Below are 13,145 nucleotides of genomic sequence, written 5' to 3' on the forward strand. Positions count from 1 at the left end.
GGGCAGTGCAGCTTTGACCAGTGCCTTCCAGGAGGAGATGGAGGGGGGTCTGGTAGGATCCATTTGAGGAGGATTTATTTTTTGGCATAAAAGAATAGGTATGCAATTAGTAGTTTTAAGTGGTGTGGTCTTTGCTCGTCATCGTGAACTCCCAGTAGTGCCAACTCAGGTGACATTGGGAGTGCCAGTTGCAGTCTGGAGTTAACTTCCCTAAAGACCTTCGTCCAGTAAGTGGAAATGACAGGACAGTCCCAGAACATGTGGAAGAAGGTTCCTATATGTGCTTTACATCTGGGACACTCGGGGTCTTTGTCTGGGTACATCCTGTGAAGTCTTTGGGGCGTATAATATACCCTATGCAAAAATGTTACCTGTATTAGCTTATCTCTAGAGGAGATAACTAATTTGGGGCCATACTCCAGGCAGTCCTCCCATCCCTCCCTATCTAGTGAGGGTATGTCACTGTGCCATATTTCCCACAAACGTTCTATTTTCGGGGACTCATTGCCCAATAAGGCACTATACAGAGCAGAAAGAGGCTTGGTTAGATCCCCCGGAGCTAATAGTTCCTCTATAGAATCAGCTTTGAGTGTGATCGGCCGGGGGAATTGGGCTCTAGTGGCATGTTTGAGCTGTAGGTATCTGAATGCCATCCAGGTTGGTAAATTATATTTAACCTTCAGATCTGCAAACTTCAGTAGGGTACCCTGGGGCATGATGTGGTCCAGTGTCGTGATGTGAAACCTGGCCCACAACTGTGGATATGGAATGGAGCGAAGTTGTGGTAGGGTGGGATTGCCCCAAAAAGGTTGTGCCGGAGACCACTGATCCGGCCGCAAAAAGCACTGGGCAGCGGTCCATACCCACCACGTTACCCTGGTGGGTCCCGGTGTTGTCTCATACGCCCCGGGACCCCTGTAAGGAAAGCTGCAGAGACCAGCGAGGGAGCCCAAGCAGTTCGCCTCCAGGCATACCGCCGCATTGGATCTATCCTCTTGGTACCACCACTGGACTGTCACTAGCACTGCCGCCCAGTAATAAACTTGAAAATTGGGTAGGGCTAACCCACCCAAGTGGGCAGGTAGCCAGAGCGTGGATCTGGCCAACCGCGGTATCGCCCCATTCCATATAAAGGAACCTATGCATTTGTTTATCTCTTTGAAAAAGCTGACTGGGATCCATATCGGGCAGTTTCTGAATAAATAATTAAATTTGGTAAATATGATCATTTTTAGTAGGTTAATGTGGCCTATCAAATTTAGTGGCAAATTTGACCATGTTAAACACTTGGATCTAAGGGTCGACAAGACAGGCATCAGATTTTTTCCCAAGAAGTCTGAGTGATGTTTCGTCACCTGGACCTCCAAATAACGAAATTCCTCAACCCAGCAGAGAGGAGTGGAGGCCGCCCCACGAATGGCTCCCTCATCTAGGGGGAAAAGTATTGACTTGGCCCAGTTAATCCTTATACCCGAGTATCCTCCAAACGTGTCAAAAATACATAGGGCAGCTAAGAGCGAGGGTCCCGCGTTGTTAAGGTATAATAATGCGTCGTCCGCGTACAGGGACAGCCGCTCTTCCAGCTTACCCAGCCGCAAGCCCAGCACATCTGGAGCATTTCTGACCAAAATGACCAGGGGCTCCAGGGCCAGGGCAAAGAGGCCAGGGGAGAGTGGGCAGCCCTGTCTCGTGCCACAGAAAAGGGCGAACGGCTCTGACAGCCAGTTGTTCGTGCGAACCCGTGCCCTCGGTGCCCGATATAGGAGCTGGATACCATGTATAAATTTAGGGGCCGAAGCCAAATCGACGCAAGACCTCCATATTGAAGATGTTTAATAGGGATGGGCCGAACACCCCCCCCCCCCCGTGTTTTTGCCTGGAACAGGCAATAAATTCGGCAGAACACACGAACACCATTAAAGTCTATGGGACACGAACATGAATAATCAAAAGTGCTCATTTTAAAGGCTTATATGCAAGTTATTGTCATAAAAAGTGTTTTGGGACCTAAGTCCTGCCCCAGGGGACATGTATCAATGCAAAAAAAAGTTTAAAAAAACGGTCATTTTTTCAGAAGCAGTGATTTTAATAATGCTTAAAGTGAAACAATAAAAGTAAAATATTCCTTTAAATTTCGAAAATGGGGGGTGTCTATAGTATGCCTGTAAAGTGGCGCATTTTTCATGTGTTTAGAACAGTCCCTGCGCAAAATGACATTTCTAAAGGAAAAAAAGTCATTTAAAAGTACTCGCGGCTATAATGAATTGTAAGTCCTGGCAATACAGATAAAAGAAGTTATTGAAAAAAACGGCATGGGATCCCCCCAGTCCATTACCTAGCCCTTTGGGTCTGGTATGAATATTAAGGGGAACCCCGAACCAAAATTTAAAAAAATAATTGCGTGGGGGTCCCCCCAAATTCCATACCAGGCCCTTCAGGTCTGGTATGGATTTTAAGGGGAACCCTGCACCAAGATAAAAAAAAATGGTGTGGGGTCCCCCCAAAAATCCATACCAGACCCTTATCCGAGCACACAACCTGGCAGGCCGCAGGAAAAGAGGGGGGGGACTATAGAGCGCGCACCCTCCTGAACCGTACCAGGCCACATGCCCTCAACATGGGGAGGGTGCTTTGGGGTAGCCCCCTAAAGCACCTTGTCCCCATGTTGATGGGGACAAGGGCCTCATCCCCACAACCCTTGCCTGGTGGTTGTGGGGGTCTGCGGGTGGGGGGGCTTATCAGAATCTGGAAGCCCCCTTAAACAAGGGGACCCCCAGATCCCGGCCTCCCACCATGTGAAATGGTAACGGGGTACAGATGTACCCCTACCATTTCACAAAAAAAAGTGTCAAAATGGTACAAAAGACAAGACACAGCTTGGAACAAGTCCTTTATTAAAAAATAAAAAAATACAAATGTCCCATGAAGTCCATTCATCTTCCTCTGCTCCGCCGATGGACCAAAAAAGAAAAAAAAAAAACAAAGCTGTGACCGATCTGCCTCCAAGGGAGGCACCCTCCGTATGACGCATCTTCGCTTTGACAGTTCATATATAACTGAGCCACATGGTGACGTTCACGGGTGACCCCGCCCCCTCTGACACAAGGGGACTTCCCCATGGCTTTTCCAGGTGCATCAGAGGGGGCGGGACCACCAGGTTACGTAAACGGGTGACCCATCCCTTTGGGTCACCCCCCCTTCTTAGTGTTTGGGGGGGCTCAGGCAGCTGCCTATTATGCTCTTATTATAGTCTGCCACAGCCCTATAACTACTTGTAGTCTTGACTTTTGGTAGTGCTAATTATCACACATAAAGACAGTTCAACATCTTTCAGCAGGATTTAATTGTTACTTTTATTATGGATAAAGCTCAATTCATATGCACCTTTAATACACAAAAGTCTCAATGCACTAAACTATGACCCTTGTTATTTGCCATTAGAATGGTATAAATAATGACAGCTCCCTGAATCTCACGCTGCACAATCAAAATAGGATGGCACACTAGCATCTGATTCCCCAAACAAAGCATCGAAAGAGCACCTCTAGCTTGCTGTATATATTACAGCATTATATACACACCCACCCTCATCACCGCCACCACCACCACCACTAGCAGTACATATATCTCTCTCCCCAGAATATACACCCCTCTTCCAATGCATATTCACCCTCAGCAGCATTTCAATCCCACAACAAACATATTTATCCTCATAGTGGTAACAGTCACCTATCCTACTAATCTTGTTCTTCATCTCCTCCTGGGCATAGAGCTACACACATGTCTATAGTGCAAGAAAGTTTGCTTCATGGTCAAACCCTGTACCAGGACTAGAGGAATATGTTGCTTTAGTTGGATCATGGCTAAAGCACATTGTATTTTTTTTTTCCTGACATAATCCTCCTTTGCCCCTTCAGCACAAAAAACGCCAGAAGAATGAACAAAACTGTGATGGGTTCTAGCATCGTAATTTTTAGGATAGGCAAAAGTCTCGTGTTTTTTCCTTAGAGAAACATGTACCCATTTATGGCCCTTAGCATGACATTTGTTAACATTGAAAACTAGAATTCAGTTCTTACACAATGTTGCTGAATCATTATTCCTGTAATGGCTACACTTACAATATGAGCTCTGTTGAGTTAGCAGATGAATGAAGGTCATAATTCCCACACTACAACAAATATATGATCACAGCCTTGCAATGCTTGAGAAATACTGTACTTTATAGCTGAAATTTTAGCAATGTATATCTGAAAAAAAATGGCTAACATAAAGTGATTCTAAACTCAAATTATTTTTTACATTAATCCATGCATTAAGGTAAAAAATGTCCCGATACTGGTTTCCTCAAACCCCTCCAAACACTTGCCTGAGTCCTCTCTTGATCCAGGGTTGTCCCTGGCTGCAGAAGTGCTGGTCTCTCTTCTTGCTCTCACAGGGCAGACTGAGAGCAGCAGGAGCCACTGGCTCCTGCTGCTGTCAGTCAAATTCTGTAAGAAGGGAGCGGGGATGTGGCTGAACCATGGTGTATGGGTCTATGGATGCACACAGCCCGGCTTGGGAGCGCATCCCCATGGGTGCCCCCACAGCACACAGCTTGCTATGGGGAACTCAGAGGAGGAAAGGACAGTGTCAACCGGGGACTGCTATAAAGAGCTAAGGGTCCGCTCTGTGCAATAGCATTGTACAGAGCAGGTAAGTATAAACCTCTTTTTATTTTAGGAAAAAGTTACCTTTATAACTTTAAAGAATAACTCCAGCAAGAATGATTTTAAAGTTTTAGGGAGGTAAGCCTTTGAGCTAAAGTCATAGGCTTCATAGGAGTTTATGGAGATTTGCTGGCTTCCCAGCATTCTACAAAGCAGAGCGTTGGGACTGGAGATGTATGGACAGCAGGAGCACAGTGAGCATAGCAGAATTTATAATGTGCTATGCTCTGTGAAGGTAAGTGTAAAATTCACATTACACTTACCTAACCCAAGGCATTTCAATTATTCTTCCTTGTGTTCTTTTCTAATATATTCAACGTTTAAGTCAGTGCATTGTTTTATCATCATATTACATTTGTTTATATATCTATACAGTATCTTACAAAAGTGAGTGCACCCCTCACATTTTGTAAATATTTTATTATATCTTTTCATGTAACAACACTGAAGAAATTACACTTTGCTACAATGTAAAGTAGTGAGCGTACAGCTTGTATAACAGTGTAAATTAGCTGTCCCCTCAAAATAACTCAACACACAGCCATTAATGTCTAAACAGCTGGCAACAAAAGTGAGTACACCCCTAAGTGAAAATGTCCAAATTGGGCCTAAAGTGTCAATATTTTGTGTGGCCACCATTATTTTCCTGCGCTGCTCTTGATCATGGAGTTCACCAGAGCTTCACAGGCTGCCACTGGAGTCCTCTTCCACTCCTCCATGACAATATCACAGAACCGGTGGATGTTAGAGACCTTGCGCTCCTCCACCTTTCGTTTGAGGATGCCCCACAGATGCTCAATAGGGTTTAGGTCTGGAGACATGCTTGGCCAGTCCATCACCTTTACCCTCAGCTTCTTTAGCAAGACAGTGGTCATCTTGGGGGTTTATTTGGGGTCGTTATCATGTTGGAATATTGCCCTGCGGCCCAGTCTCTGAAGGGAGGGGATCATGCTCTGCTTTAGTATGTCACAGTACATCTTGGCATTCATTATTCCCTCAATGAATTGTAGCTCCCCAGTGCCGGCAGCACTCATGCAGCCCCAGACCATGACACTCCCACCAACATGCTTGACTGTAGGCAAGACACACTTGTCTTTGTACTCCTCACCTGGTTGCCGCCACACACACTTGACACCATCTGAACCAAATAAGTTTATCTTGGTCTCATCAGACCACAGGACATGGTTCCAGCAATCCATGTCCTTAGTCTGCTTGTCTTCAGCAAACTGTTTGCGGGCTTTCTTGTGCATCATCTTTAGAAGAGGCTTTCTTATGGGAGGACAGCCATGCAGACCAATTTGATGCAGTGTGCGGCGTTTGGTCTGAGCACTGACAGGCTGACCCCCCCACTCCTTCAACCTCTGCAGCAATGCTGGCAGCACTCATGCGTCTATTTCCCAAAGACAACCTCTGGATATGACGCTGAGCATGTGCACTCAACTTCTTTGGTTGACCATGGTGAGGCCTGTTCTGAGTGGAACCTGTCCTGTTAAACTGCTGTATGGTCTTGGCCACATTGCTGCAGCTCAGTTTCAGGGTCTTGCAATCTTCTTATAGCCTAGGCCATCTTTATGTAGAGCAACAATTCTTTTTTTCAGATCCTCAGAGAGTTCTCCGCCATGAGGTGCCATGTTGAACTTTCAGTGACCAGTATGAGTGAGAGCGATAACACCAAATTTAACACACCTGTTCCCCATTCACACCTGAGACCTTGTAACACTAATGAGCAGTGGCGTCACTAGGGGGTGGCTTTTGGGGCTATAGCCCCGAATCTGGGGCCCATAGCCCCGAGTCTCTGCAGGGGTCCCCAAGGGGAGGGAAAGCTCTCTGGGGACCCTGATGTAGGTGGGGGGGCTCTCTGGGGACCCTGATGCAGGGAGAGGCTCTCTGGGGACCCTGATGTAAGGGGGAGGCTCTCTGGGGACCCTGATGTAAGGGGGAGGCTCTCTGGGGACTGTGATGTAAGGGGGAGGCTCTCTGGGGACCCTGATGTAAGGGGGAGGCTCTCTGGGAACCCTGATGTAAGGGGAGGCTCTCTGGGGACCCTGATGTAAGGGGGAGGCTATTTGGGGATCCTGATGTAAAGGAGAGGCTCTCTGGGGACCCTGATGTAAGGGGAAGGCTCTCTGGGGACCCTGATGTAAGGGGAAGGCTCTCTTGGGACCCTGATGTAAGGGGGAGGCTCTCTGGGGACCCTGATGTAAGGGGGAGGCTCTCTGGGGACCCTGATGTAAGGGGGAGGCTCTCTGGGGACCCTGATGTAGGTGGGGGGCTCTCTGGGGACCCTGATGTAGGTGGGGAGCTCTCTGGGGACCCTGATGTAGGTGGGGGGCTCTCTGGGGACCCTGATGTAGGTGGGGGCTCTCTGGGGACCCTGATGCAGGGGGAAGGCTCTCTGGGGACCCTGATGTAAGGGGGAGGCTCTCTGGGGACCCTGATGTAAGGGGGAGGCTCTCTGGGGACCCTGCTGTAAGGGGGAGGCTCTCTGATGATATATATACACACACACACATATATTTTATACATGTGTATGCTCTCCCAAGCGTATGACTTTTTTTTTTACTACGCTGCTATGGGCTCTAGCCCCAGATCTTTTGTAAACCTAGCAAGCCCCTGCTAACGAGTCACATGACACCGGGGAGGGAAAATGGCTAAATGAGTCCAATTTGGACATTTTCACTTAGGGGTGCACTCACTTTTGTTGCCAGCGGTTTATACAATAATGGCTGTGTGTTGAGTTATTTTGAGGGGACAGGAAATTTACACTGTTATACAAGCTGTACACTCACTACTTTACATTGTAGCAAAGTGTCATTTCTTCAGTGTTGTCACGTAAAAAGAAATAATAAAATATATAAATGTATGTGAGGGATGTACTCACTTTTGTAAGATACTGTATATATATATATATATATATATATATATATATATATATATATATATACATATATATATGTATATATATATATATATATATATATATATATATATATATATATAATATCTTTATATAAAATATCTAAACCCAAAGAACAACCTCAAAGAACAAGCATTTAATACTTTGCAGCTTACCAGTCCTAAGATGTGCTGGCTGCATTTGTTTTCTTTTTTCAGGCTAAGTACATTTTCTGCAAGTACAGAAAAACACCTATTAATCTTGCCAGGTTTTCAATGCCCTTGTAACTTCTTGTGCACGTAATATCTCAAATAATGTTATCAGCTTTCCCAGCTATTGTACATGAACTGCAAATCACCTCCCCCTTATGTAATCGTGATAAAGAGAGGGGGAGTTGTTTGTAGCCCACATCTGGAGAGCAGCCTAGGGTGACAACAGTGAGTGAGTGGTGTTACCCCAGGGCAGATAGTGTGTTACTGGCAGGATCACCAGGTGAAAATAATAATAAAAAAATCCTGAAGAAGGAAACCAATGCAACCATCTCATCTAAGGATTTATAAACTGCACACAATCTAATAGTCAGCACATGCACTTATTTCAATTATTGCTACCTCCTAGCTGCTAGCTCCCCTGAATACAGGGTGTTCAGCTCCAAAGTCAGAACTCTGACATGACCATTCCCCCTTCCATGCTACACCTGCTTCTCAGTTGGTTAAAGGGGTATGGAACATTAAAATAAGGGATGCAGGGGTCTGGGATATGTCTTTAGTGCTACACTGAGCATTGTGGGTTGGTGGGCTCATGGGTAGCGCTGAATGACAAAGAATGGGGCCTGCTTTTAACATTATCTACCAGATTTAAGGATTTAAATAAATGACAGGTTCTTTTTAGTGAACTGAGTTTAGGGAAGGAATGTATTAAGCATGACCAGTGGGGAACAAAATTTTACATAAAATCATAGTGTATACCTTTTATGATAGCATGTAACAATGAACAATGCCATATGCCTTGCCTTAATCTATGAATATTAGTATGGAAATTATGCAATAAAATTTGATTGTTCTTGTATTAGAAAAAGTGAGTTAGCCATTATTGTAGGCCAGAAAAGAGATTTACCAAAGGGAACACATAAAGGCTTATTCAAAAAGGAAGTGCACAGAGCAATGAAGACTTACTGCTCTTTGCACCTCTCTTTGCATTGCCCTATAAAAATAAAAAATGTATTCCCTGAATAAACCTAATTACATTTTGAAAAAGGACTAAATATATCAATCATGAAGAGCCACAGAATCAGCTTTCTAACCAAAAAGAAACTGTACTCACTTCCAAATCATTGAAAAATAAGTGTGTATCGGCCAAGTTGAAAATCATTTCTTCCATTCGAAGCCCAAGTGATACTGAGGTTGGGGGATCCTAGAGACAAGCAAAAAAGCAAATTCAAGAACCAAACAAATGATCAAAATTATTAGTTTTGTCAAGGTGCAAATAGAACAGAAACAGATTTTCTAGAAGAGGTGATAAGGGCAAGTGGTTAAGTTAGGCTTATCAGAGAGCTAAGGTATACAATAGAGAAGACCCTTTACATGAACAAAAGAGAGCTAAATCTAGGGAGACTACCAGATTAAGCCTGAAATATACTGGCATCTCTCAGAATTCAGGATATCTGTGTCAAGATTTGGCATCTTTTAACAAATGATGGATGCCCAATGTACGTATTCAATAAAGCTCAATCAATGAGTGCTATTTTGGTCCATAGTGATTTTTCCTGGAGAAAAGGTGACACTTTATGGACCAGCAGAGAGAAAAATTGTGTTTTCAGGTTTGGTAAATGTGAGTACTACCACTATATGTTTGAAAAATATGATTTATGTCTTGCTAACAGAAGGCTCCTCAGGTGCAAGGGCTGCATCGATTGTTGTACAGAAAGGGTGGTGTATGTGATTCCCTTCACTTTTTGAGCTGTCTATGTGAGGAAATCTATTACAATGATCAGAAGACTTCTATATGACCATATATAAGAAATGTGGACTTTAACGTGAGATCACCTATTGTTAGACAATTTAATTGTGAACAAAATGCAAAGGTAGAATTGATGAGATGTTGGGTGATTGACAAACAGGTTCTACCTTCAGAAAACAGGTGGATCTTGGACTTGCATTGTCCCTTCTCAAATGACTTTTTGCATATCGAGGCAGACAAATATAAGGGTTACAATCTTATGGCATAATGTATTCCAAAATCATATACTGTGATTTATGGTTATTATGAGGAACATTGTTGGACAGCTACTGTATTGGTCTTAGGGCAATGTCATTTAATATAAGATACATATTTTCTCAAAGTTGTATTATTTTTTATATTAAGGCAGAAATTTACCTTATGGGGGAGTGAATATGAATGCAGGATGTTTTACTATGTTTAAATAATACAGATTCCCATTGTGTAAGGCTGGCAATAGATGGTTCTAATCTCGAACTGGCCGAGATTCAAACTTTATGTGGGGAGGCTGAATGTACCAAGTTGATCGATCTATGAACTTGGGTACTACCAGCCTGCTGGATTAATTTGCGATTATAGCTAGCGACTGCTATAGCTGTTAGCAATATTCACTGTCTTCTCCCAGCGGGGACGGCTTCCCCTGCCTGCCCCCCCGGGAGCAGACAATTGCTGGGCAGGAGGGATTACCCTGTTAGCGCTGTCTGTGTTGATGGGGGAATCCTGTGGTTGCATGATAGAAATTTACACTGTCTATGGCTGGCCTATGGATTGTAGAGACTGGAATTCAGGGCTATCATTGGTTGTGTTTACAACCTATTTCCTTGGGCACTGGCAGACTCTTATGCCTCGTACACACGATCGGACTTTCCGCCAACAAAACCGTGGAATTTTGTCCGAAGGGCGTTGGCTCAAACTTGTCTTGCATACACACGGTCACACAAATGTTGGCTAACAATTACGAACGTAGGAGCATACTAGACGTACTACGTTGTTTTTCAGCTCTTTAGCGCCACCCTTTGGGCTCCTTCTGCTAATTTAGTGTTAGTAGAAGTTTCGTGAGTGTTGATTCACGCTTTTCTTTTCGTGTTTTTTCATTTAGCGCTTTTCAGTTCGCGCTTTTTATTTGGTGCTTTTCAGTTCATTTCTGAACAGTCGTTCGTCAACCAGACATGTGGCGAAATCATAGCAGGAGATAATATGTTATTTATTATTGGCCTTGGAGTTATTGCTTTGACATTTTTTTTTTTTGCTTGAATAATGATTTGATTTGGTATATATTCTATATTTTTGGATGCATAGAATGCACTTTTTGGTTAAGTTCTATTGGCAGATAGCATGTCTAATTTTATTTGTTTTCTTTTTTTAATGCACAATAAAAAAATTGTGGAGAATAATACTTGGCTATGTGTTTTACTTCTAATGACAGCTTGGGAGTAGGCATTTACATTTTAAAAAATACAATGTAAAATTGACAAGGGACACCAACATAGTTGTATCTTTTGATGAAAAAACATAATAATATTATTCTTGATATCACTAGAAAAAAAAAGCCTTTGAAAATTTGTTTGCAATAACTCCATCAATATCACCAGCAAAGCAGCTTCATTATTATCCCATTAAAGAGAATGTGCTCTGCATTTGGAGATTTCATAATTTTTCCACGTCACAAATGTTAATTCTCCATACGCTAGTTTACAAGACCGACCACTTCTGCTTCCAAGCATGCGTGTTTGTACTTTGTACTTTTGTCCGATGGACTTGTGTACACACGATCGGAAAATCCGACAACACACATTTGTTGGCGGAAAATTTGAAAACATGCTAGCCAATATTTGTTGGTGGAAAGTCCAACTATTGTCCGATGGAGCATATACACAGTCGGATTGTCTGCCAACAGCCTGACATCCAACATTTCCAGTCGGAAAGTCCGATCGTGTGTATTGGCCTATAGCCTGCATTTTGGACCTGGAGTCAGCCTACATATGGTTTGTGGCATTCAAAATATTTTGCATTAATGCATGTGCAGAAGTTTGCCATTGTTTTAATGGGTGTGTAAGGCTATGTTTCCACTAGTGCGACTTTTCATGCGACTTGGGACTGAAAAGTCGCATGACAAATTGTATCCCATGATTTCCAATGAGTACCGTTCATATCTGTGCGACTGCAAGTCGCAGCGACTTCAAAGTAGTCCCTGCACTACTTTGGTCCCACTTTGATGCGACTTGAGGTCCATAGATACAGGCATTGCTTCAAATCGCGGTAAAAAGTCGCGGTAAAATCGCGGTAAAAAATCGCGGCAAAATCGCGCGACTTTGGGGACGCAATAGTAGAAACATAGCCTAAAAAACTATGAGCTCACTGTGATATCAGATAGCTGACATAGAAGGCCCACTTCAAAATTGTTTTTGTCGTTAAAACAGGACACAACATGGTTTCTTGCTTACACTTTTTGGACTTAATCATAATCATTATTTCTTATGGTGATAGTAAACATACTATATCTTGTGCATTGATATGCATTGCCCCATGTTGAATGGCAAGGCATGCCTACACATCATTAAACACATTAAAAGCCACACCCAAAAAACTGAATATGAATCGCAGCTGACATCTTAGCCAGATCTGTTTCTGGCCCCTTCAGGCATCTTGATTGACTACCTATGCTCATTGGAGGTAAGTAATCCCACCGCTACAGAATTCTCAGACTGTACACTGAACTGTATGGCTCAGTTTACAATCCATAGGAACTTTCTAGCAGGCAGGTAAAGGGCTTTTATTGCCCTTGAATACACATTTTCTTTTCCAATAAACACCTTCCTGCAAGCAAATTTGTAAAGCTAATTGCCTGTTTTAAGCAGGTTTATTTAACTGTGTATCAATATAGGCATACCCCACTTTTAAGTACACAATGGGGTTTATTTACTAAAGCTGGAAAGTGCAAAAGTGCAGGCTCACTTCTTCATAGAAACCAATGAGCTTCCAGGTTTTATTACCAAAGCTTAACCACATGCCGACCAGCCACCGCAGTTGTACTGCAGCAGAATGGCACGGCTGGGCGAAACAACGTTATGTAACCCTTTGGCCACTAGGGGGTCTCGATCACCGCTGGGCTCCCGCGAGCGCTTGGGGCACACGGAGAACCCGGATCTGTGTGTGTAAACTAGACATGTGCACACTGAAATATTTTGTTTCGGAATTTCGTTTTCGTCCGAAAAATACATTTATTTAGTTACTCCCGAAATTCGTTTTTATTTATTTCGTTTTTCGTTAAAAATTGCATTCGTCTGAAAATCCAAATTAAGGTAGAATCTGTCATTGAAGGCTTATGGTGTCTGTCGAATGTGCAAAGCAGATTCGACGGAGCAGCTAAACTGTACGACGCCGTATAGTTTACCTGCTCCGTCGAATCTTCTTAGAACTTTCAACAGACACCATAAGCCAAAGTACGTGTGTACTTAGTTCTAGCTATTTTACTGCCCCTCCTCTTTGGTTACAATCAGCCAATAACATTCATCATCATCATTATTTTTATTTTACTTCCC

At 43.4% G+C, this 13,145-nt stretch overlaps 1 protein-coding gene across 4 annotated transcripts in view; it reads right to left on the bottom strand.

The window, feature by feature from the left end:
• The window catches only part of EYA1 (EYA transcriptional coactivator and phosphatase 1), a 157,382-nt gene that overhangs the window by 54,419 nt on the left and 89,818 nt on the right, over window positions 1-13,145 (bottom strand). For all 4 annotated transcript variants that reach the window (XM_073631787.1, XM_073631790.1, XM_073631788.1 and 1 more), the window contains one exon: window positions 8,929-9,018. In XM_073631787.1, the coding sequence (XP_073487888.1) occupies window positions 8,929-9,018 (90 nt within the window). The remainder of the gene's footprint in view (window positions 1-8,928; window positions 9,019-13,145) is intronic.

The sequence above is a fragment of the Aquarana catesbeiana genome, linkage group LG05 (genome assembly GCF_042186555.1).
Source record: "Aquarana catesbeiana isolate 2022-GZ linkage group LG05, ASM4218655v1, whole genome shotgun sequence".
NCBI classification, from domain to species: domain Eukaryota; kingdom Metazoa; phylum Chordata; class Amphibia; order Anura; family Ranidae; genus Aquarana; species Aquarana catesbeiana.